Raw genomic sequence first — 26,566 nt, 5'->3', positions numbered from 1 at the left:
AAAACAAAGTCAGTTCTAATATGGATTTATGTAGCTTCTGGAGCAAGCCTTAAGTGGAAAATTGAGGAACTTCATTATCTGCATTGGCTTCATTTTTTAACACTGGGGGATAGCCACATATCACACACATATTTTTAACTGATTTGTCAATGCTAGATTTGTGTAAAGGGTAATGGCTAGGGATGAGGATCAGAACCTGGTTCCATTAGGATCCAGTTCTGCATTTTTCAAAAAATAAACGTCTTATCTTATCAATACTGCTTTTTTTTTAAGATTTTTGTGCTTTGTTGTGCCTTTAATGTAGAGATAGGACAGTGGATAGAGTTTGAAATCAGGGAGATAGAGAGAGTGGGGAATGACATGCGGGAAAGAAGTCACAGGTGGGATTCGAACCCCGGCCGCCCGCTTTAGAGGATCAAAGCCTCCATCTTGTGGGCCCTGTAATATAACATAACATCTCGATATGAGTCAAGTCTTTTAAATAAAATCACTGTTGCACAAACATTCACTGATTGCTTAATAACGTTTAAAGCATCTTTAGAGGGGTATCGATATAGTCTCATACCGTTAAGGAGTATTGGTTGTTGATCCCCATCCCTGGTAAGTGCTGCACCGGGTTTTGATAAGGATGAAAACTGTGTGACATAAAAAGATCCTTTTCTGATCTTTATAATCTTTTTACATTAAATTGTCAGCTCCCTTTAGCTTGCACTTCAAGTATTTGATTTATTTTTTCTGTTTTCTCTCTGTAGAGAGATCTTGCTGGTGGAATCAAACAGCCTTGACATCACTGTAACAATCAGAACTAATTCCCTCGTTGTTTCCCTTAGGATACCTCCGTCTAAATCAATACCCCCCGACAGTATAAATGATATCTTATAACCATGAGCACAAACACACATGGACCATGGCAATACTCGGGGAGAGAAATGGAATAAATCTGATCAGAAAACAAATGCGTCAGAGTCCTTTTATCTTTTGGTTTCTAGTGTGCTGGGGCAAGAGGAGGCAGCACCGCTGATAAATCTGTTGCTGTGCCTCGGCCGCGATTAATCAGCTGCTGCCTATTTCTTTCCATGTGTAGATTAAAACAACAACAACACAGAATTCCAGCAGCATGCCTGTCACGGACATTTCTATTCCTGTCAGCTGATAAATCTGCGTTAGACGGGGTGCTTTCTTTTGAGAGCCACTGGCTCATTTATTATAGCTCTAACCGTTCCTTGAGTGCCGGGCTGTCACTGTGCTTATGTTTATGCATGTCCTTGATGTCAGTGGATAGGGGAAACTGTCTAAGGGAAACTGTCTGGAGACCATCTTTGTAACCGCGGTGGAGGGTTTCACCTGTGCAGGACGCTTTGTCTGCCAGCTCTGCCAGACTTTGGTTCACATCTAATGACAGAAAATGTCCTGCAGCTTAACAAGACCTTTTTTTTTTGGTGCCTCTCATCTTGGTTCTTGCTGTGTTTGCTGCACTTTCTATCTAAAAACCAACTTTTATCAGAGTTTTTCCATTCTGTTACCTTGCTGTTTTTGCCAGACTCTCAAATAAGTTGCAGCTTGTTAGAGCAACAAAGCTGTACACGACATTTGAGTCATCTGTGTCCATATTTGGATGGCAGTGCAGAAGTGTCTGCTCATATTTCTTCATCAGTGATTTGATGAATGCCATTACATGATATACAAGTCTTATCATTCCCATTCTCCTGTTTACAAGAGACAGACAATGAAGAACGAGGAGATGTTGAGCATCTGTTCATTATTTGTCAAACAGGAAAAACCTGCCGCTGCTTAGCCATGGCAACAGTCTTATTTGGCTCTTGTGTGTTTTTGTTCCCACTTTGCAAAGACCAGAAGCAGCAGAATCATAATGCTCTAATATCACCTTGAGTCAGTCTCAGCACACTCCATGCTAATTCAAAGACAGAAAAAGAAAAAGTCAGGATAAAGCTTCTGTTTTGCTGCTTTGCATAAAGCCAGCAGGGTGAAGGGCAAAGGATGGAGGCAGGCAAAGATCAGCAGACATGCTGCAGATTGAGGCTTTTGCTTTTTTTTTTTTTTTTTTTGCCTTTTACTTTGATTTTGAGGCACATTTGTGTGTGCTGTGCTGTTTGCTGAAGCATGGGAGTGTGTTGAAACAGTGGCTGCAGCTGTTGACAGGCTGCGTAATTGTATTTCACCAGTTCAGACTTTGCCCTGCCATGAAATGAAAAAGCCAATAAAAGCCTTGTGGTGAGAGGGTGCAGATATGCACATATGCTGCTGCTGGGACAAGTGTGTTCACGGTCAGGAAGTAGACACATCACTGAAGGGGGGACAAGGATATTATCAAACTGACAGAACAAACATGTAACAGTCTGTCTTGGAAACTATTATGGACAGATGGATTTAAAGACATACATGTAAACATATATGAATCAAACTTACTGGCACTACTTTTTGAACAGTCTGAGAATTTTACATATAACTTAAATATTACTTTTTTACAGCATCACAAAACAACATATGGTATATTCATATAACACTATTGGCTCACCATGTAGATAAGGTGTTTTCATGTGGGCAAAGTTATTGTTGCATTAACTTTTGTAACCTTCTGTTACCGTTCAGCTGAAATGTAGCCGCTGACAGATTTGATGAACATGTACAATAAAACTGTACTGTTTAATAAAGTCCTTTGTGACAGATAGCACTCCAGAAATTAATGCACACTACACTCTTTTTGCAGCAGCTAGATATAACCGAAGCCACATGTTGTCAATCACACTGCAACTTCAAATTTCTGTTATCAGAGTTTTTCCCCAGAAGGATTTGAGGTTTTTTTTTTTCTTTGTTGTTTCTTGTTTTATGAGCTGTCATTGCAGCTTTTGCACCTCTGCCAAAAAAAAAGAGAGAAAATAGTTCACTTCTTTCCTCCTGTGAGCAGCTCCTTCATTTCAGTCGGGCTTTGCTCTGAGTAATGAAAGAGTGCATCAACACGAGGAGTGACACTATCAGTAATGTGAAGTATCCACTTGTTGATTGTTAAGTCAGTTAAGAACTTAACTCACAGTGGTTGAAGGGAAAAATGAAAATGTATGTAACGTAACATAAGACAATGTATGCATGTATGTATTTATTTATGTATGTAAGATAAGATAATCCTTTATTTATCCCACAACTGGGAAATTTACATTGTTACAGCAGCAAAGAGCAAAGATTGCAGACAGAACGTGACACAGTACAATTTAAATAAGATAAAAAAATGTACAAAAAAATAGATGGATACCACAATATAGATTTAAAACAATAGATTAAAAAAAAAAATAGATCAGCTGAGAGTTGCAGTTTTGACTGTGTGTGTGTGTGTGTGTGTGCGTGCGTGCGTGCGTGCGTGCGTGCGTGCGTGCGTGCGTGCGTGCGTGCGTGCGTGCGTGCGTGCGTGCGTGCGTGCGTGCGTGCGTGCGTGCGTGCGTGCGTGTGTGTGTAGGAATGTGTTTGATGTAGTTGTATTTTTTACATTTCTGTGTTGCATTCGGACATAACTTGATAGAAAGAACAACAAAATGTAAAAATGTTCTCCTATATGCAGTGAAGCTGCAGTGTCCTTCTCTGCTCCAGGTTTTGATGTTTGCCATTGTGAATGGACAGACATGTTCAGCCTGGAGTATTTGTTAAGGGCACTGCCACCAAAAATGAGCTGCATCTCTTTATCTGGATGTACTGCAATAATTCATCTTAATGAGATGCTGTTACAGATATGAGCTAGAGAAGGCCAGGCTAGACTGTCAGCCCCTTTTCCTGTCAAATGTGACCCTAAAACCAGTGGTGCAATGTCATGCTACCAGGACAAATATGCACAAACACCTCTCATGAGCATCTGTGCTGCTAATTAGTCCAGAGAGTTCACTACAAGCTGTTGGAGGTGATTGATGGTAAAATAACAGATGCTTTTTAATTCGTTAAAAAGGTCTTATCTTGTTGATTTCCTCCCTCTAGTTCACCCGTTTTTATAAAACCGACGGTGTTATTTGACTGAACTGAATCGGTCGCTGCATCTTGACATTTAGTCGCACTTCTTGATGCCTTATGCTCCCATCAGCTCGGCTTATCTCTGTCCTTGAGTTCTGAGCCTCCTGGCTGCTCCAGCCAAACGTCTCCATTGATGTCCCCCTAAATAAAACACTTAGATGTCGCTCTCCACGTGACACGCAAAGGATTTATGTGACATTTATGACATTTACTTGCAGAAAAAGGATATAGGGCCATGGAGTTTTCTGGCAGCTGGGGCAGGTCTGCCCATTTGTGTAATGATATGGGATGAATTCCAGTTATTGGAAAGCTGTATAAAAATCTGAACGCTCCTCTCCCCCCTGTCTGTGAAATGATGACAGAAGCGACAGCTCGGCTGTAGCCTTTTAAGTTTGGAAATCTGTCACAGATGGCTGTCTTTCTGCATGCAGCCAAGGAAGTAATGTGATTGTAACAATTGTATCTCCTTTGCTAACAGATTGAACATGCTGCAGGTTGTGTGACTGACAGATATGGGGTCAGCGAGATCGTATATGCAGATTTTGACTGTGGTGGCCATTTCTTGCCTATTTTGTAAGTATTTGCAGCATTTCATTAAAAGACTCATTTGCATCCCACTTCCATGATTTGTGGACATGCTAATCATTTATTTTTGATACTTGTGTGGTCTTAACTTGACTGTCATTTTCCTTCCTTTTCCAAACCCAACAGTGACTGCTGAAGGTGGGAGGCCAGAGGTGCGAGGAAAGGCCGGAGGTGTGGTGGAGTTGGAGTGCAGCTTTCCTCCATCAGGCCCAGCTGCTGTGTCCTCCGCCTCCCTGCATGTGGTGGAATGGGTTCGACAGGGACTCGACATCCCCATCCTGATCAAATTTGGATCCTATATGCCTCGCGTCCATCCACAATATGAAGGTGAGTGTCTGTGGAGACGATCACATAGTCCCTTGTGTTCAACTGTACAATACTTTTTTTATACTATCCATGATCATCATGTAAAGTACTTCAGGTTGCACTTTAAAGTTTAATTGCCAACCTTTGCTTGGTTTTATATGGCAATATTATATTTGCTTAGACTTTTGAACCTAGCATACTTTTATGCTGATGTCACACTCTTACTTGTTAACCACCATGTTATGATGGTTCCATGATGGTTTAAAGTTTTTATATGCGATTTTTTTATCCAGCAGATGTCGCCCTTGAGCACCAGCATGAAACCAAAACAACTTGCGGTGCATTGTTGTGTTAGCATGCTAATGCTAGTGATCTTTATTATGCTGGTATCTTCACACTGCATGTAAATTTACCTGAAATGAGCGTGATCTAGAAACACAGTTAAGCAGTTAGTACAGTATGTTATTCTTCTTTTCTCTAGTCCCTCAATTAAACAACTTTTATACACGAGGGGAGGAGTCAGCCGGCTGTCCTGGCGATGTAAACAAAGTGAAGATAGGACTCTGAAAACTCTGAAAACATCACAGACAGTGGGACTTGGGTGTTACAGCCATTGTAGACAGTCATGACTCACAGTTATTTTCAGAGGATATACTTGATTTCTACATTGAAGTGTGAAAAATCCCATATTAATCCTTTAAGGTAGAGGAATTTTAACATTCAGGAGCCCTGTTTAACGATCTTAAGCTCATGGTATCAAGCAAAGACATGCTGCTTAGGTACATTTCCACAGCATGAGAAATGATCAGTGCCTCTCCAAATAAAGCGAGTCTCTGTGTTCATCTCTGCACAACACACAACAGAGAGACTTAATTAATCATTAAAATCTCCAGGCATGCAGATGTTCCGTGTATTAACTTCAAATAAAGGTAGCAAAAACATTTCCTTTTTTCTGCTGCTGGTTTCCTTAGCTATGTTCTGTACGGTGTGCATAATGGACACTGGGCAGCCTCTTAATATCTGTGGGCTTGATGGACAGTGGCACTAGTAGTTATGTTTTGAGGATTTTAAGAAGTCTAGCTCTTTGTTGTGTAAAAGTGTTTGACTGTGTGTGTGTTTATATGTATATATTAGAGTGAGGACACATGGTGGGGAGCTCAGTGTCTGTCTCAGGCCGGAGTTTTTGGCCCTTGCTGGGGTCTAGCAGGAACCTCTGTGAGATGAAGCAGGCTTGTAGGAGGTAGCAGTAAAAGCTTCCTTGACTTCTGGCATCACCAGATCTGTTTCATATCAAAGGGATATAAAGATGTCATATGGAAGGCCAATGTTTATTAAAACATTTACTAAATTTACCACAGTATTTACATTATTCTCAACATGTTTTTAATTCAGGATCATTTGTACTTACTTTGAAAAGTGTGCTTGGATACATTTTCTTGGCCAATTTAAAATTCATTTTAAACGAGTGTAGAAAACACCTTCACACATCCATTTCATAAGACAGGTGCGTAGGAGAGCAATGTGTCCATCAAAAACTGAAAGGTAAACTCCTGCACACTGTCTAACTTTCAGACAAACTAGTCTGGTACTAATAATGACAATAAATGTTTGCAAGTAAGACAGTGTGCAGGAGTTTACCTTTCAGTTCTAAACCTGTGGCCCAGAAACTTTTTTTTCTTACAAAAGTCAATTAACACGATTATTATTTAGCGATAGAAAAAGGAGGTAGTTATAGACACATCACATAGGCGCAGGGCAGTGCAAAATCAGCACACTGAGGAAGAAGATAGGCCCACACACTTAAGTATTGGGCTGCAGGAAGATTAAGAAGATTTACTTTATTGATCCTCGTGAGGGGAAATTTCAGTTGGGGATCGAACCCCCAGATCTCCCGGTTTAGAGAAGACTGACACTACCACTGAGCCACAGTCGTCCACATGGTGTGGGTGCACTAACCACTAGGCTACTGGCACCCTGTAAATTGTCAATAAAAACTACATTTGGGATTCAAGGCCCAGGTTAGATAAAATAACCTAGTAAGAATGAAGAGTGTTTTCTCACACCACAGTCCCAGTTTCTGCAACTGAGAAAAATGGAACCAATATCTGAGTCTGGGAGTGTTTTCAGTACCACACCTTGACGGCCTTTCAAATCAGCCTCAGTGGGAGTTACTTTTGCTGGAACTGAAACTCTCACATTGCATCACCATCTATTGTGCACTTTCTGCCCGCAGCACCGAGTACAAAGAGAGTCTGTGGGGAGAAATACCCTCAATGGACCAAGAAAACCTGTGTGCAGCTCCTGTTATCCTTTAAAGTCACAAACAATGGGAATGGTGTGGACAAAAGGAAAGCATGTCTGGGTGGCTCAGATCTCCCCTTTGTCACAGAAGTTTTCCTTTCCACTGAATTTTTCCCTGGTCAACTTTCCAAAGGCTGTTTGGATTCCAGCTAGAGGGCCGTGCAGTGTTTTAACAGAAGTGCACTTTGAGAAAGACGGGCAGGCTTTATGAAACCTCTTCAAAGAGAAAAATATATTCTTACTGTTTGACATTCAGGTGAGCACACCGGTCACCTGTGTCTTATTAAGTTTTAGCTAAATGAATACTGATGAATAGTAGATATCAACACTTTCTGTAACAACCAATCCATTAGTGATTCAGCTCCTTAAACCCTTCTTACCCGCTGTTGCATCAGTTAGTACAAAGTCATGCTGTGCAGCTAAATATTGTTCAAACCCACCAACTTAATTTGAAATTCTGGGCGAGATCTCAAGCGTTTCCAAAGATACCAAATCTGTCAGGGTGAATTTGTCTTAAGAAAGGTGCATAAAACCATGCACAAAATACCTAGAATATATGATGGTATTTGATGTTGAAATATTTCACTCAGGGTCAGCCGCATATACAGCTTCAATGAGGAGCTGGAACACGATGTTGTGATACTCCCAGGGAGATTGGAGAGAGAGCGTTTTAAGGGGAAACATTAAAAGATTTAATTAACAGAATAAATTCAAGGAGTAAATGGCTCAAATGTCATTTAAAAAATGCAGCACATCTCTGGATAAAAGCACACCACTGTGAATATTTAAAACTTTTCTGAATGCAGAGTCATTATAAACTCATTTTTATTTATTTAGTTAAAGAAATAAAAGGTTTCAAGCATAAGATGAACTTTAACCTTTAAGTATCAAACATTTATAAACCAAAAATCTACAAAACATCTAAACAATCTAATAGATTCAGTCGGCTTCTTGTCTGAGGGTGTCCCCTAGGGGAAAAGAATCCTTTCAGATTAAAACTTCAGATTAAGATTTCTCATTTTATCTGTAGTGACAAAGCCCTTCAGTGTTGTGTCTATCTATAGTGGTCTGTTTTCCCCCTCAGCACCGATCAGATGTGACATTTTGTGGGCGTTCCCTTTGATGCAGACTGTATCTCTTACCTTTTGACCATTCACTTATCCACACTCCAGGCAACACAACAAGTCTTACAACAAACGTTTGACTAAGTGTTAATAAAACATGCACAAATATGTATTTTGGAATCAGAAGATTACACTGTTCTTTGTAATGTTCACCAAAAGTGCCCGACTTACTGTCAAAGTAATCTTCATTCAATGCAAACTATCTGAAAATGAAAGTGTTACAAGCTGACTGAGTGTTAAAGGCTTAATGAAAAAGGATTGACAGTTACCATAGCAACCCATTAGTAGCTGTGCTGAAATGTAAGGTCATTTCACATGAAGCTTTTCTTATACTTTTTTATTCCCTACATACATGGAAAGAATCTGGACTATTGAAAAATGTAAAGCTGCAGTTAAATGAGATTTGAGCTGCTTCTACAACAGACGGAAATCAATATGGATGCCTCTGACTGACCCACTTAAAGCACACGAGACCATCAGCAACAAGATGTATTATTTCTATATGGTTATAATTGATGCATGAAACTGCTGCCACAGAGTAGGTGTCAAACAAACTGCTGCTGAAACCGTATTCTGTTAAGACAAAGATGTCTGATACACTGGAATGTGAAAATAAGCAGGAGGAAAATGTTTCAACAGAAAACACAATTTACTTTTTTAAGAGGGACTGCTTTATCTCAGGAGGCAATCAAATCAACACAAACTGAAGGATCCACACGGGGGCTTTAAGTTCTTTAATGCATTCTAGATGTTCTATAGAGGTAAATGAATTTATTTTATGATCATTTTCTTTTTTTTCCACTAATCCAATGCACAAATAAAACCAACAAAGCGCTAAACTGTCTCTCAATTCTTCAATACATCTATATCCAGACTGCACACCTGACCTTAAACCTCTACTGGAGATGAGGCTGAACCCACATTGAGAGTGCTACCTAGTATTTACCATGTCAGACTAATCCATGGGGGATTGACTAAGAAATAAAGTGTTCATGGTAATAAAGAAACATGTCACCCGGTGTAACGGTGTGACTCAGTGACATGTTTTAAATATCTTCAAACACTAAGTCGATAAATCAGGCTCTGGCTGAACTGACAATCCTCTTTCAGCAGGATCAATTCTTTGTTGGTTTGGGGAGAAGTGTGGAACCTTGCCAGCTTTTTCCACTTAAGTGTCAATTTAAATACAACCTGTAACAATCACTGGTCTCACAGATTCATTGCTTGTCCTGACACATTAAAGAGCAGTAATTGTGGCATTTAGGTGTTTGTTTGCCAAAGGATCAGAACCTTGCTTTTAACTCAGCCAAGGCCTTTCTCATTTGAGTTGAATGCTGCACCCTTATCCAACGCGAGCAGGAAATACGATACAGACATTTACATAGCAATAAAGTTGGCCCTGAACCTTGGCTGATGAATTATTGTAAGTGGGAGCGGGGCAGACTTTAATTCCAGCTCGGGCTCATAAAAGACAGTCGGGCCTTTTGTCGCTGACTCTGAAGACGATCCTTCAACTCACACTGATGTCACACTTCATTACACTGGATGTTAGTTGCGGGAGAGTGCAGAGCAATATACAGGCAGTAAAAGTTTGCTTACCCTTTGGCCTGTGAATTACACTTATTGTACACTCAACTCGACAATAAAGCACCCTGCTCGGAAAGGCCCCTTCTCTCTAAAGGACAGGCATGTTAATCACATGCCTCTCCAATGACAAACAGAAAGCTGCTGTTCTCTAGCGATTCAAAAGGTTTGAAAAGAGATGCTTTGTCCAATCCGATGCTGCACTCAAGGCTTTCTCACAGGTAGTGGCTGGTGTCGGGGTAACAGGTGCAACATGGGAAACTAACGCTTTAGAGATGGAAGGACAGGTGTGGATTTCACCTCCTTAGGCCATGGATGTTCTCGGGTGTCTCAGTAGTTTGGCGTCAGGAGCCAAAGAGTCCAACTGTTGCTTTGCTGTAGAGATTCTGACAGCAACACAAGCGATTCATTCTGCTGAGGTTCTGTTTTTTTTCTTATCCACCATTCCCTCTCTCTTTGACAACTTAAAAAGGATCAAAATTGACCTTTTTTTGATTCCAGGTCACCTCCTCCATCAGTACTCTTTGTGTTTGACCTTGTGTGGAGCTTCACACAGTGTGAGATACATTCTATGATTTTGGACAGATTGCTCCCTGGAGAGTGTTAAGAGCTAAAAGGGTTTAAATGTATTTGTTGTAATGGAGCAGTTAAGATCAAAGGATTAGTGCCTGATCTGTGCAGAGGACAGAAAGTCCCCTCTGCACCCATACAGCTGCTGACTGTGTAAGAATACAGCTGTATAAATACACTGTTCATGTTAATCTCCTCACAATGAGCCTGAGCAGAGTGTGTGCAGGAGGAGCACATTAAACACAGCTCACATGGCTAATACGCTTCCTTTCCCCACATGACCAAACATGGGAGTTTGCACTGGGATTGCTCATCATCGTTACAACAGCGGGTAGCTCTTGATTCAAATTTCAAACCATCACACACACTCTCCGGCTTAATAAAGCAACAAGCAGCAACCTCATGTGAAACCTTATCTACTCCTTTCCCTCACCCAAACCTGGATGTCTCTGAGCGGCCTGCCAGGAGCTGACGACATCTTTGACCAAGAATTGGGCTCCTTGCCTGTAAATATCACATTCTCAGAGACACAAACGTCCGTGTCGCATGAAGCGGTATTGAAAATTTCATGCCGAATATTATCCGACCAAACAAGACGCTTTACCTGCAATTCCCCAACAGACTTTAAAAAAAAAAAAAAAAAAAAAAAAAATTCATTTCCAAAATGTTACACATCCCTTTTTGGAAGAAAGAAAATCAATACCTCTGGGGCATCCTTCACTCTGAAAAACTCTCACTGTGGCCTTTAAAGTTCTCCTTCTTTCAGACCTGCTCTTTAGTTTCATTTAGAATTGATGTCACTTTTTGGTTCCTCCACAGAGATCCTTTCACAGCTTCTTTTTTAGTTGTGACGTCATATAGCGGTCCATTTCCTTGTTTGAGCACAGCTGCGTTCACATCTCCTGTGGACCGTACTCGAGTAGACATGAATCCTGCCCGAGACCACCTCTTCAAGTGGACCTGGACACGGTACCCGAGTACGGTACATTACATTTGTGTTCACACTGCTCAAATGAACCGGACTTCAGGGTAGGGCTGGGTGATATGGACCTAAGATATAGCTCGATATTTTTTAGCTGGATGTCGATACACAATATCCTGAATATATCTAGATATAAACTTTCCGTAAAGAAATAACAAAAACAAAGTCAGATAAAAGTCAAATCCACACGGGCCAAATGTCACACAGGCTCTTTGAATAACAGCCGACTGCACAATGTCAAAATGTGCATGAAAAATGACATGAAAAATAAGATTATTAAATGAAAATGTGCCTCAAATAAAATAGAATGGATAAAAAATGTGCCATTCCTACATAAAATACTCACAGCTAAGAGAGAGGGAGATAGAGAGAGAGAAAGGCGGAGCAGGGTGAAGAGGGACAGACAATGAGAGGAGAAACAGGCCAACTGCCAGCTCTACGGAAAATACTGGATCAATTTCACAGCCCTTCTTTGGGGTCAAGCGTACTCACATCCAGAGCCCGGGTCCCTAGTGTTAAACCACCCTTTGGCCCCGAGTCCACCTAGAGATTTTTTTCCAGTTGTTTTCAAGAGGTAGAGAGCATTCACAGCAGAAAGCGGCCGTCTGGATGAAAAGCGCAGCACCCGGCATCTTTTTTTAAGAGTGCTCTGCCGTTTTTGTGCGGCCGCTCCAACGCTCAAGTTGAAAATCGTTGAACTTTTCAGAAAGTAACCGACGCTCTTTTCAAAATGTATATGATATTTCCTGTTTTTTAACCTCCTATGGATCGTATCTTGTACCCACATCCTCTTTGTCTGCTGGGGTAGAAAATGATCTCAAATATAAAACATGCAGTAAAAAGTGACAGAGCAGTGTCTGTCATACGCTAGGTGGCCACGGGGCCTAAGTCATCACAACCTCTTTTTGTTGTTTTCGGAGATTACGGGTTAAAGTCACTTTTAACTTCATTAATGAATGAACTGATGTCAAAGTTAACTTCTTTGTTACCAGATTAACAGTTCAGTGACGGTTAACAGAGTTCCTTTTTGTCATGAATGCTCACATCAGCTCGAACCTAAACATTTCACGATGACTTGATTTTGTCTGAAAACAATGATTTCACTGTACCTTTTGTACAAAGTTTATTAGCTTAATGTACTTTTTAAATTCAATGTGTTACATGAAACAGACACGATAAATAAAAACACAAATTCAACGAACTTAACCAAAAAAAAAAAAAAGGCTTTCCAAGGGACTTAAAAATATGGATGATGCCTTTCATTTCTGCTGAGATTATGAAAAAAGCTGCTTGGTTAATTGTGTTTAGAATTAATTTTCAAAGGATTTCACTTCAATCTTAATCCGTCTTAATATAAATTCAGACAAAAGTATCTAATTAGTATTTCAGAGTGCTGAACGTCGATTCTTTTTTATTTCTTCTGACAAAGCTGCAATTTAAAATAAAGATCATCATTACCACAACATTTAATAATCTGTTCTACTAAAGAACCAACGTCTGCACACTTTTCAACTCACACTAAACCTTTTCATCTGTAAAGTCTTCTATTTCATTACAGCGCTGGAGGGAGGGTTTTGTGTTTCTGTGTCACCTGAGAGCTCTCGGGGGGGGGGGGGGGGGGGGGCTTCGGTTGGAAACAGTTGGGCAAATAAATGCTGTGTGTGTGTGTGTGTGTGTGTGTGTGTGTGTGTGTGTGTGTGTGTGTGTGTGTGTGTGTGTGTGTGTGTGTGTGTGTGTGTGTGTGTGTGTGTGTGTGTGTGTGTGTGTGTGTGTGTGTGTGTGTGTGTGTGTGTGTGTGTGTGTGTGTGTGTGTGTGTGAGAGAGAGAGAGAGAGAGAGAGAGAGAGAGAGAGAGAGAGAGAGAGTATCACTGTGGGTGTGTCTGTGTGCGAGTGGATGAATCTAACTGATAGCGGCTATTGTTTGGCCTGAAGAAGTCAAAAAGCTGCTCTCTGGTTGATTTAATTCAGCAGATTCAGTGAGCTGACAGCAGAAGAGCAGGGCAGGGAGCATGAGGAGGAGGAGGAGGAGGAGGAGGTGGGGGGGTGGGGGGGGTGTGTGTTGGTGGGGTTCAGTGTGGGGCATTGATATGTTGTCAGTATAGTTATCAGGTGCTGTAGGACTCTTAATAGGTTACCTAATTATTTGGAAGCAAAGGGGAGTTTATTTTTGTCTAACAGAATTAGAACTGCTGTCATCGATCTTGAGGAACATAAATAGCTTCTTAAGCTAAGGGATGCTAAGTTAGTTTCTGAGCATCTCTACAGTCTGTAATGCTACATTTGTGTCGTTGGGCAAAGTCGGTGGCCTGGAGGCTGAAATCAAATCAAAATAAGGGGCTGTGTCATGACACCTTTCACCCATTCACACTACAAAGATGCTACAGTGATAAGGCTGCAATAAATAAGCCTGTTTAGATATCACTTATAACTATTAGGTTTGGTTGCTATTACTACTAACTACTGTTCCAAGTTATTTTAAGAATAGTTTTTTAACCTCATTGTTCAGGAAAGGGAGGGTTAGCCCTGCTGCCACATTTATAGCAGCCATCTCTGCTGACGATATGGTCAAAGGTTTTTAGACACTAAGGTAATGTAAGGTGACTTTATTTGTACTCATAGGTAGATTTTGTTTAGAGTGAGTCAGTCTCCTTTTACGTACAAACCAGAGCACAGTGCAAGACAAGATGAAGTGACCACAGGGCTCAGTACTAAGACATAAAGTAAAAACAAGACAAACAAACCTGTCATTAATAAGACAAATAAACACAAGATATGTGTAAGAATATAATCTTTACCATATGTAATAGTTATACATTCCCAAACTATTATTAATATGCTGCTTTAACAGCCTCCACTCTGCTGGTTTCAGTCTTTCCTCCAGATTTGTAAAGCTTGCTGCAGGAGTTGAATCTTAATAGAGCATTAGGAAGGTCTGACACTGATGTCAGCTGATAAGGTCTGATTAACAGTCGGTGTTCCAGTTCACCCTTAAGACATTGGATGGGGTCGAGGTCAGGTCTCTGTGCAGCTGAGGCGATTTTTTCATACCCAAATTGCACTGACAACACATTCTCACAACCAACTCATCAAACAAAGAAAATTGGTCATTGGCCCGAAGCTTCAAATTAGTAGATGTATTTACCACTGTGGTGTCAGTGTTGTACACACAGGGGTCAGGGATCAAGTTGTAGGACAATAAAAGGTAGCTAAATGCTAACGTACAGTTAGACTTTGAAAATCAGAATCAGAAATAATTTCTTCAACTCTGGGGTGTAATTTGGGGAAATCAGGCAAGTTGACAACCATTAATAGGCAAAATAAGGTAAGAATATAACAATAAACAGTTCCAGCAAAAAAACTTCACTATGTTATATTCAGGAAACAGATAAAGGTTTGAGTTCCAATGAGTCCAAACTTTGAACACAACTTTAATAACCTTTCTATTACTTAAACAATTACAATACCCAAAGAAGGCTACATATACTTTTTCTTTAACACTGAACTCAAACCCTGCTCTCCTACGTTAAGGTACCTAGTATGTTCAGCCCTTGACTGCTTACCCAAGAGGAGATTTTCACTCCTCATTTCATTTAGGGCCACTAATGGAGTTAGAACGGGCTGGCATGAAACAACTAATGCTGTTCCCCAAACAGTCGGTGTATCTTTCATTCCTGCTCATAGCCTGATCTGAGGTAGTGTTATTTTCTCAATTTTTTCTAAATATCTGTTATTGAAGTGATCAACGGTATTGAAAATTGCAGAAGCTTTAGAAATACTTCAGATCTTCAGTCAAATTTTCAGAAGCAGCCACAAGCGACAGAGAGACAGAATGGTCTAAACTGCAGAAATCTGTTGGCCGAAACACTGGCAACATATTTGTGGTATTTGGACAGGATTCCAGGAATATGCACACAATTTTTGGGAGTTAAGGACAAGAAATCTCCCCATATGGGAATGCTTAGGACTCGTCTTTTTGTTGCTGTAGTATTAAAACATATATTGAAACATTTTAGTTTTTTTCTCTAGAATCTTAGTTTAAAAATCTGTCATTGTGAAAACCCTTGAGCAAACAAATCAAACAAGCTTTGTACAAAAAGACCAGCTATTTAGTTATGCGGTCATTGTTGCTGTGGCATATATTCTGCAACACACCTGGAAATCAATAACTGCAAAGAAAAGCACCGTGGATGAATTCACTTTCCCATTCTTTTAGTTTCACAATAAACTCAAATTGTCCACAAAATAGCTGGTTTTTTTTTCATGTTTCCTTTGGTTTACAGAAGTGAGCTTGGAGTGAAAGAAGAAAAGGGAAATGTTGTTGCTTTATTCTCCAAGTCACCAATTCAGACTTAACGTACCTAATTTAACTACCGTATTTTCCGCACTATAAGGCGCACCGGATTATAAGGCGCACCTTCAATGAATGGCCTATTTTAGAACTGTTATATATAGAGCGCACCGGATTATAAGGCGCATAGAATAGAACGTGTTTACAACTGAACAAGGCTGGGAGATATTGTGAATATATAAATATAAATACGTATAAAACGTAACGTATAAAACTACAAAAACAAAAGTACATAAGACGATTTCCCCAAATAATAAATTATTTCTTTGACGTTTCTCTTAACTCTCAAAACGTAGTTTTATACGTAGTGCATTCACTATAACTCAACGTTGTTCAAACGTTAATGTGCATATTCACAATATCTCCCAGCCTTGTTCAGTTGTAAACACGTAAAAGAAACACAGTCTGATACCGCTAATTCAAACGTTAGTGCAGGGGTGCCCAAACAGTCGATCGCGATCGACAGGTAGATCGCTGACTGATTCTCAGTCGATCGCGAGATGTTTTGTCAATATAAAATACAATTGTAAAATAGAAAAGTGATTTCAATTTCATCTCATTGCACTGTTTCCCACACACGATACCTGTGTTGGGAGCCCAAGTATAATTCCGACCTGTGTGTATTTAATTTTTCATTTATTCATGAAATTGCTGCGTGCATGAGAGAGCGAGCGGCGGAGATAGAGAGAGAGAGAGAGAGAGAGAGCGCGCGCAAGAGAGAGTGCAGGCATGCGCAATGACGTGCAGGTAAAACCGGGGGGGTAAATGTTTTACCAAAAAGTCATATATAGAAACTATGCTACGAGTATTAAGCGCATTTGATGAAGCTGCAGCTACTTTTCTCTGCTCCTCTCTGCTGTCATGACTGTGAGCATCGCGGGGCACGAGACACACCAACAAACAGCGCAAACGCACACGCGCACGCACACACTTGCACTGGAGCGCCAGCCACCACGCAAACCTTTTTACTTTTAGTGCTACAGCACACAGTTGATCCGTGATCCGTACGGACCGAGGTGGGAACACACGTGACCCGGTCAAACAGTCGGTTGGACTTTACTCCGTTCACTCTCACCGTGTCTGCAGCTAATTTAACAAAAGCAAAATCATCTCACAGCAGCCTGCTGTAGTCTGTAGTCTGCATTATTTTTTACAGAACTCTCATTTATTATTTTCTGTTTGTTGTGTGAGTATTAAATGCGTTTGTAGGCTGTTGGTAAAGGCTATGGCTCACTATGTGGACTGGTAGATCTCGGCAGACTGGTAACTTTAAAAGTAGATCTTGGTTCAAAAAAGGTTGGGCACCCCTGCGTTAGTGCATAACTCAACATTGTTCAGTTACGTCTAACACGTAAAGCTCACTTTTTCAGTTCATTCCCCGTCCACGAATCCCTCGAATTCTTCTTCTTCAGTGTCCGAATTGAACAGTTGGGCGAGTACGGCATCCAACATGCCCGGCTCCCTCTCGTCATTATCCGAGTCAGTGTTGCTGAGCGCCGTGTACAACCAGTATGGATCAACCAATTAACCAATTGATCCATATATAAGGCGCTCCGGATTATAAGGCGCACTGTCGTTTTTTGAGAAAATTAAAGGCTTTTAAGTGCGCCTTATAGTGCGGAAAATACTGTACATCCTTCATTTGTTTGCACAACATACAGCAGCTAATCTTCTTGTTCTGAAGGCGTGCACACTTGTTTCACTCCCCTTGTCTGTTTCTTTCTCTCTCTCTCTCTCTCCTTCCCTGCTTTCCCTCTCAGGTGGCCTTACAGTCAATTTACCTCACGTTCAAATCCTTTGCAGTCATACATTTTTCAGATGGAAGGAGTGGTGCCATTAGGTCACGCTCTCGCTTCACCTCCACCTTTCCCTTCCCATTTTATCTGACAACTCCCAGCCACGGTCGCACAAACCTCCCTTCCCTCCGCACAGCCTTTTTCCTCTGAGGTGCTATAGTGACCTATATCTCACACCGAGCCAATAAACATGAGAGGGAAAAAAAAACCCCGCCAGGGGTCAAAGTTTAGGATTTTGAAATGCTCTAATCTCCTGAGTGTATTCATCTGTGTGTTTTGCTCTGCATTACCCCTCCCTGCCCGGCTTTTCCCCAGTGGATTTAGTCACCTTTGGCAGCTTGGAAAAGTAAATAAGGTGTGTTATCGCTGCCAACATACCTTACTCCAACTTCCTGGATCTTTTGACTGTCCCACCCTGCCACAGTGATGAGAAATCAGAGCTTCTGTTAATAATTACCATCCCTTCACAGCCGTCATAGTACCACTGATGCTTCCTGGCTGCAGCATGAGTTCTTTTTAGATGTTTTTAAGCCTGAAATGCTGGAGAGAGACGGCAGTGCATCTTACATAATGCTGCCATTGACAGCTTCTCGTCAGCCACACTGTTGCAGGCCGTTAGGTCGCTGGACAATTGTCTGTCTGACAAACTGTGAGAAGTAGATGGACACAAAAAGATGTGGGCTGCAGCCTGGAAAAGATAAAGGGGATGATGTGGCAAGCTGCGCTCCAGCTCGAGGGAGCCGTCACCTGGCAACCAGGAGATCACATTACAAAGTTTGCGTGTCAGCGGTTGTTTGTGTGTGTGTGTGTGTGTTTGTGCTTGTGTTTGTGTGAGGCTGAGGACAATGTTGTTTTCCAGCAAAACAAAGCTCCACTCTCCAGCAGCTTCACACAGGTCACACCGAGGAGATGTCAAATAAAATCAGCATCATTTAAAGTTGGCCATCCCATGCCCCTCACCCCTGCAGCTTCACCTGTCTAACCTCAATCTGTTTCTGCAGGGCGCGTGTCTCTCCGGAGAATCACAACCCTGAGGCTGGAGGGCCTGCAGCTGGACGACCAGGGCCTGTACGAGTGTCGAATCCTCTTACTGGATGAACCCACAGATGAGCTGCAGAACGGCACCTGGACTATGCTTTCTGTAACCGGTGAGATTTACAGACGAGTGAGTGTGTGAGTGTGAGTGTGAGTGTTTTGGCTTCCTGCCTGTAAAGCTTAAATCTGAAAGTAGATTATGTTGAGCTTCATAAGGCAAAATCTGTGCTCCAAATGTAAACAAAGAAGTGTTTGGACAATAAACAACCTTCGGTCTGGTGATAGTGGGGAAAGCTCCATCTGGGTGTGCCAATCAAAGAGACAAGAAGTTCAAACAAAATAGAAAACTTTAACATCGCGTTAGGTGAAAATTCAACAACAAACATGCTCACATTGATGCATCACATACATCATGTGTTTAGAACCGGGTGTTAAACCTTATTACTTTTAGCTTCAGACTAAAATGTGACAAACATGATAAACCAGTCAGGACAGATGGAGGGAAATGTCTACTCTATCGTGGTGAGATGGATCACACTTGATCTGTGTACCATCCAAATCACCCCCACCCCCCCCCCACCCCACTGTTTGGTGGACCTATGACCCCATGAGTCATGTAGACCAGCTATACAAATGTATCTATTCATGGACTTTCACACAGAAACGGGTCGTAAAGCGGTACTATTTCCAACACTGATTCATCTTTTGCCCGTTCACTCTCACCCCGTCTGCATCATGCAGGTATCAGCTGGTGGGGTTTAATAACAATCAGTGTGACAACAATCAGCAGCTTCATGTTGGTAACATTACAGACTACTGTAGTCTGTTGCTGTAAACTTAGCTAAACTTACAGAGCGCTGTGTTCGCTCCAAAAACTGAAGAATCAGTTCGTTAATGCATGTGCACCATTTGTTGTTTGTCTTGTGCACTGCAAGTACACACACACACACACACACACACACATAAATACTGTTTTTTAAATGATGCAATTTTTCATATTACAGTCAGCTATACTGAAATTTTTCAAAACCTGCCCACTCTGCTTGACTAAAGAAACATAATCTGAAACGATACTGCTTAATCAATGTGTCCAAAAAGGCTGAAACCTCTTTGACACATATTTATGGAGAGATGTCTCAGCCTCGTGCCTCTGGGTGGGTGTTTCCCAAGGTGGTGTTGACTGACGTCTGAGGGCCGCTGTTGCTTGGAGACTCACTGTCAGCCGCTGAGCTGCAGCCCACAAAGTGATTGAAGACATCTGTTCCCTTTCAACATTTAACATTTGGGAGGATTAATGTTCATATTTCAACAGAAAGCTTCCACTTATCTCTTGGAACAGAGTTAACCTAGTTAGCTTATATTAGCACAGATTCACAGCGTACTTTTCTCAATCATGTCATTTCAACCTTTTTTGAGCCAAAAAATTACAATTTAAAATAATGCATATACGACGTTGTGTTCTTTACATTCTTAGTGTTTGTCATTTATTCTGAGCAGATTTGCACTTTGGTGACAAGAGATGACCTGTAAAAGTCTGAATTATCACGATGCTTAACAAATTGTTAACTCAGTTCCTTATAGTTTTGCCCTTACTTGCAAAGAAGGTTTCAGCAAAATGGCAGGAGGTCTTTTTTTCCCTCACTTTATAAGTCCAGCTTTCTGAGGAGGAGATTTGTTCTGTTGATCTGTTTCAGTTTGTCACCTTCTCTAAAGCAATATCATGCCTGCATCTGTCCGTAACTTGGCTCAATATTGCAAATATATGTGCATATTCTATTTTTCAGTTTTATAGTATTATCGAGCGGTTTAGTCCAAGGCTTATTTTAGACCGCAGGGGATTTGAGATTTGCTTCTCAAATCAGATCTGGTCACCACACGGAGACATCCAAGGAGAAGATCCTTCCAGAACAGAAAGCCTAATGCACCTCAGTCATTCTGGATTTAAAATTCAGGTTGTTTTTTCAAAGCCAGAGCTGTAAAACTCTTTAAAACATACTATATGAACAATCAGAGCGACTTTACTGATATGCATCCAGAGGAATGTCATAGGTATCATGTGTAAAACACCTCTACCAGTGGATTGGATCCAATTTGAAAAACAAATGAGATTATTTATGTGTTTGTGCTCCACAGTTGTCAACTTTTGATCTGGATACAATCTGGAATTTTCCAAAAGAAGGACTCGATTGGCAAGCTGAACAAAGAATAATCAGCCGAGTCACTGACCGTCTAACAAGCAAACAAAATCTAACCAAATCTTCTACACATCATGTATTTAGTGATTCTATAACACAGTGCTTATTATTTCTTGACAGGCTGTTGAAGTTTAAAGCCCCTTTAAACTTAAACTTTCAAAAAACTGTTTGAAAAGAAAACTTGTTCACAAACTTATTTTTTTAAAGACTCCTTTCTTTAAAAAAAAAACGTTGTCAGGTAATTTAAATAACTTTTGACTTTCTTGACACAGATTTTCGGTAAGAATCCCCTTTTACTTAAGCTAGCATCATTATTATTGATACGTCTAAATATGAAATATGCATCATTATTTTCTGGTTGCTTTGAAGTGCATGTGTATGTGGGGAAAACCTTTGCTATGACTGCGCACAAACATAAAGAATCTCAGATCAAAGGCGAGCGGAGACAGTTTCACCACAGAGTTGGTCTGTGCGAGCGTCAGGTTAGAGATGGGAATTATAATAGATTATGTCTGTGTGCTAAAGGCCTTAGATGTTACTTCACTGACATGCCCTGCAGCTGCAGGCTTTAAATCCTATTGTTTTCATTCTGACTCAACTTTTGAGATTGTCATTGGCCTTTACAGGCTTAAAAATGTAACAAAGGAACATTCAAAGACCACTGGTGTCAGAAGTTACTTTCTGCATGTTACAACATCTATTATTAGGCAAAGGGGACTTTGGCAGGAGATAATTATAGAGCATATTTTCAGAGGATTTGAGCTTGATTTAAGGGATACTTAGACATCTCACCCCATGACTCTGATAGAAATAGAAGCTTTCTTAATCTTGTAAAAGAAAAAATACCAAAGCAGTGTTCAAGTCATAATACAGATATGAGCCCAAAGAAAAAGTGGTGAAATGTTGAAGTGTCAGGTGGTTTTGTTGATATTAGGGTGTGTGCGCAGATGATAAAAGAGAAACTGTCGGACTCTGATGAGATCTGAGCCCTAATGTGGCAGGGAAACGTGTAGGCACATCTAAAGGGAAGCATCAGCAACAGTTTCACTTTGGTGCCTGAAATAATAATGTAACTGGATGTCAGTAAACTGCACACAGGCTGCTGCTGTTTAACAAACAAGGCCGAGCTGCTGTCATGCTGTGTATGATAGATAAAAAAAGAGATGAGAGAGACAAAAGATTTATTGTCTGCTAGTCCAGCTCTTCTCTTTGTAGTTTTTTTTCCTGTACTGCTACTGCCTCGAACAGCCTGTGATTGATGTTTTGAGTGTGTCTAAGAAACAACTAATCTGTTAAACATGTATTTAATAGAAGCGTTGTGTGGTTTTTTTAACAATTGTTTGTTTCCTCATATTATGATGATGTCAAGTTAAATGTTCCCCTCATTTTTGTGCCATAGCTCCACCCACTTTCACTGAAGCCCCGCCTCCTGTGGTGGAGGCTCTGGTTGGAAATCACCTCTCTCTTGCCTGTGCAGCTAAAGGAAACCCCACACCAAATATAACCTGGGTGAAAGATGGCAATGTGATTCAAAGAATCAATGATCAGGTATGTTTACACGGTGTTTGATGCATTAATATTCACTCAGATAACTAGGCCTGTTTCATCCATATCTATCAATATACTGTATCAGAATCCCATGAGAAGTTTCACTGTACAATAGTATCAATCTGTCAGTCTCTGTACAGCATCTAGTCATCGCTGTGCTGAAGTGGTACACCTGCCAACTGATAACACAATAAAAACACTTCATTACAATTAAGAGACCGGCAATGATCATCTAATAGAAAAGTCAGAAAGAAAGTGTACTCGCATATCAAAAGGTATGATACTTTTCAGCAGAAAAACTGACTCTGGGGCTTATATTGACATTTGTTTTTTTATTTATGAAGTATTAGTGAATGATTTCACTGTAGCCTGGGGCAAAGTTTAGACCTGACCTGAACTCTTTAAAAAGTTTGAAGCCTTTGAATTGAATTACTGGACTGTATGTGATGAAACCTTTCAATGCCTGTGCTGTCGTTTAAAAAAAAAAAAAATTATACCAAATCAGGATTTATGGGTTTATAACAAGTGGCAACCTCCGGTGTTGAAATATGAAGCCATACTTAAAAGGTGCAGTTCCTCAGGTGTCCTCTTGTGGCTGGCTCTAAAAGCCCATGAAGCGCCTTTAACAGCCACACTAAAATGCCCATTTGAACAGCAGAATTAAACATGGTGACTGGCTGGTAAGAAGGTGGGCTCACTCAACCTTTTGATTGCATTGAGGCCAGGAGTAATGCATACAGTTGCTTCATTCATGGCATGGCTGATTTGACTGACAGGTTGGGAGGATTAAGGCCCGCCTTAATTCCAACTCTAAGAAACAGGGGGGGGAAAGGGGAGGAGTCAGCCGGCCGTCTTGCGATGTAAACAAAATGAAGATAGGACTCTGAAAACATCACAGACAGTGGGACTCGGGTGTTACACCCATTGTAGACAGTCATGACTCACAGTTATTTTCAGAGGATATACTTGATTTCTATTATATTTAAGTGTGAAAAATCCCATATTAATCCTTTAAGGTAGAGGAATTTTAACATTCAGGAGCCCTGTTTAACGATCTTAAGCTCATGGTATCAAGCAAAGACATGCTGCTTAGGTACATTTCCACATCATGAGAAATGATCAGTGCCTCTCCAAATAAAGCGAGTCTCTGTGTTCATCTCTGCACAACACACAACAGAGAGACTTAATTAATCATTAAAATCTCCAGGCATGCAGATGTTCTGTGTATTAAATTAAAATAAAGTGAAAAATCACATATAAAGCCTTTAAACCAAAAGAACAAATAAAAACAAAATTAACTTTTGTCAGCATTTAACCAATTTAAAGTAGCCAATCATGCGGTCTACTGTTACATCAGCTTGAGCCTTGCTGCGTTAATGCAAACATAGGGTCAACTGGTCGGGATTTGAAGAATGTTAACAGCATCACTAAGCCCTCATCTTCATTATCTCAGAAAACAATCAACCCTTTACTTCAGTGTAAAAGATAAAGTACTCAAAACTCAAACAGAGGCAAAGTACTTAAAAATCTTTATGTACCAACTAGTTTCTAAGTCAATTGATATAGTAAGGCTGTGGCTTAGTGGAAGATTTCGTCCTCAGTTGGTTTTCCGGGGTTTAAATCCCAACATGTAGAAACATCCTCGAGCAAGACACTGAACTCCAAATTGGTCGTGATGGTGTAGGCATTGTGTATGTGTGACTGGGACAAGTTAGAACTGATCTGCACTTTACAGAGCATACTCTGGACGGAGAGTGAAAGCGTTTTGAGTTATCAGAAGTGAGAGAAGAACTTCATAAGCACAGTTCATTTACCATTTTCACATGGTTTTATCCATCTACCATCTTATCAACCACATACACATACACTGTCCGTCTGTTCTATGTATATGTATATGTACCATTGCAACCATCAATCTCTCATTTTATCCGTCACATCACATCACCAGGATGGTGGAGCCTTATCTCTGCGTGCACTGAGCATGCAGTCAGCAGGACAGTACACCTGCCACGCCTCTAACTCAGAGGGAAATGTGACCCGCGTGACCAGAGTGAAGATCAAAGGTTAGTTGTTGCCTGGCAGCCTGTCTGCCTGTTTTTTGGTCTCCACTGTCTGTTTGCCTTTCTGTCTGTCTGTGTGCCTGTCTGTCTGCCTGCCAGTTTCTTCACTCTCTGTGATGTGTGTTAGCCTGACTGGCTGGGAGCCACCACAGTTTCTATATCCGTTTCCCTCTCTTGCATCATATGACAGAGTGGCAACAGAATCTCGAACTGAATTTAACTCCTATTTTGTCCCTGTGAAGGTAATGTTGATGTCATTATATGTGACAGGATTTCATCCATGGTTTGGGGCATTGCTTTATTGTGATAAAACCTGGTGTTTAGCTCAATTTAAAGGCTGCATATCAGAAACATGACAGTTTTCTGAAATCTAAAGGCTGCTGTGGCTGACTGAGACGAGGTTCATTTCTCTATTTGGTCTCCAAATATGCACCAATTACCATATGTATTTATGAGAATGTTCCTTTCTCAGTGAAAAAATTTAAATTTGTCAAGACAATTTCTCTGGAGGTATGTGGTCTGATTTAATTTTTAATTTTTTCAAGGTCCTAATTCATCCTCAACAGACTAATGCGTTTTCAGGTCACAGTTTTTCAAGTCCAGTATAAGAACTAATGTATTTTTTATATGTAAATGTGCTACTTTACATCACTGGATTAAACCAATACATCTCTGCATAATACATCACGGAATTGATTTCAGATTTATTTATTTTTTGTCCTGGACTCCTACTCCAATTCCTACTGCTGAGTTTTTCCAGAGAATCAGGACTCGTCTTGAACATGGCGCATGGGGAAATACATGGGGGAACACGGCGTGATGTCTCCTTGAGGTTTCACTTGATTTTTTGAAACCTTGCATTTGCAGCGGTCACATTTTGAATAAACATCCTCATCAGCCAAATGCTGTTTAGTGGAAGTCACATTATCTAAGCTTTGGCTGGGTTTCCCTGCAGCGTTGCCACATGGATGGATTAGGGTAGACTAATGGCTGATCTGGACAGAGTCAGTGCAAAAGACTTAAATAACCTCTAAACTGTCACCCATGCATATATCCCTGAAGCATTAAAGGTTATAGAGTGATCACGAAGGACTGCTGTAGAGATCATGTGCTTATTTATACATGAAACATGTGTCACATGAAGCCTGCATTATTAGCTCTTTGCAAATAGCACACGTGTTGGAGGGCGGCGCACAAAGACATAAATATGACATTGTATTACCGCGCTGGAGCTGCGTGGGATTCGTTTCCAAGGAAATGAACCCTGCTGTACTTGACAACACAGTTTGGTAGGATAGCATTGTCATTAGAAAGGTTTGTAGTTTACATATTGGACACTTGATCTGCTTCAAGTTTGACTATTCATCTTTTTTTTCATAGTACCTCAGTTCAAAAGTTTTTGAGTGTAAATTCCTCTCATATCTTTATTGATTTTCAACGACATATTACCTCTATAAGCCACTCTAATGCACCTGGCTCCATCCAGTACAGCTTATACTTTGTTTTATATTAAACTTTTTACCTCTTCCTTTCACTTTCATCCTGAACTCTCGTCTGTTTGGGGAATATTTTGTGAAGCGGAAACTTAAAATTCCCACGGTATGAAGTTACATATTTGTCTAGCCGTTTTAATAGCAAGTAAACCATTAAGGCAGATCTAAACCACAGCTGGACCATACATGACAATCTCTCTTAGATGCACACTTTAGGTTTATTTTATTGTTGAGTAGTATGTTATACTGTACATCCTCTTTACTGTTTAGCAGTTTAAAATTCCTAAAGTAATAGCTGATGTCGTTTCAAAGGAAGGTTAGGTTTACTTTGTTGAACTTAAAGGAAGAATGTGAGACTTTTTGATAGTCTCATTATTTTTGAATAATATGGGCTCTTTAAACACTAAACAAACTGCTGTTTGGCCACACCTCCGTTCTCCTCCAGCGACACACCTCCAACCCCTCCCCCTCTCTACGCGCATTTGCACAAAGGAGTTAAGAAATAGAACGAGCCATAATTAAGCACCATTCAGTGTAAGTGACGGACAAAATTGTCATCTGCTCGAGCTGCAATCACCTGTGGCCTGCATTGTTGTGTTAGCAGGCTAATGTCAGCACATTTAACTC

The 26,566-nt window shown here is 40.6% G+C and overlaps 1 protein-coding gene across 1 annotated transcript in view; it reads left to right on the top strand.

Moving 5' to 3' along the window:
• The window catches only part of igsf9a (immunoglobulin superfamily, member 9a), a 70,929-nt gene that overhangs the window by 6,294 nt on the left and 38,069 nt on the right, over positions 1–26,566 (top strand). The window contains exons 2-6 of the mRNA XM_020630580.3: positions 4,490–4,584; positions 4,723–4,923; positions 18,610–18,756; positions 22,238–22,386; positions 24,335–24,449. Coding sequence (XP_020486236.2) covers positions 4,524–4,584; positions 4,723–4,923; positions 18,610–18,756; positions 22,238–22,386; positions 24,335–24,449 — 673 coding nt within the window. The 5' untranslated portion in view covers positions 4,490–4,523. The remainder of the gene's footprint in view (positions 1–4,489; positions 4,585–4,722; positions 4,924–18,609; positions 18,757–22,237; positions 22,387–24,334; positions 24,450–26,566) is intronic.

This window comes from Labrus bergylta, chromosome 17 (assembly GCF_963930695.1).
Source record: "Labrus bergylta chromosome 17, fLabBer1.1, whole genome shotgun sequence".
NCBI lineage: Eukaryota > Metazoa > Chordata > Actinopteri > Labriformes > Labridae > Labrus > Labrus bergylta.
This window is presented reverse-complemented; position numbering and strand designations above follow the sequence as displayed.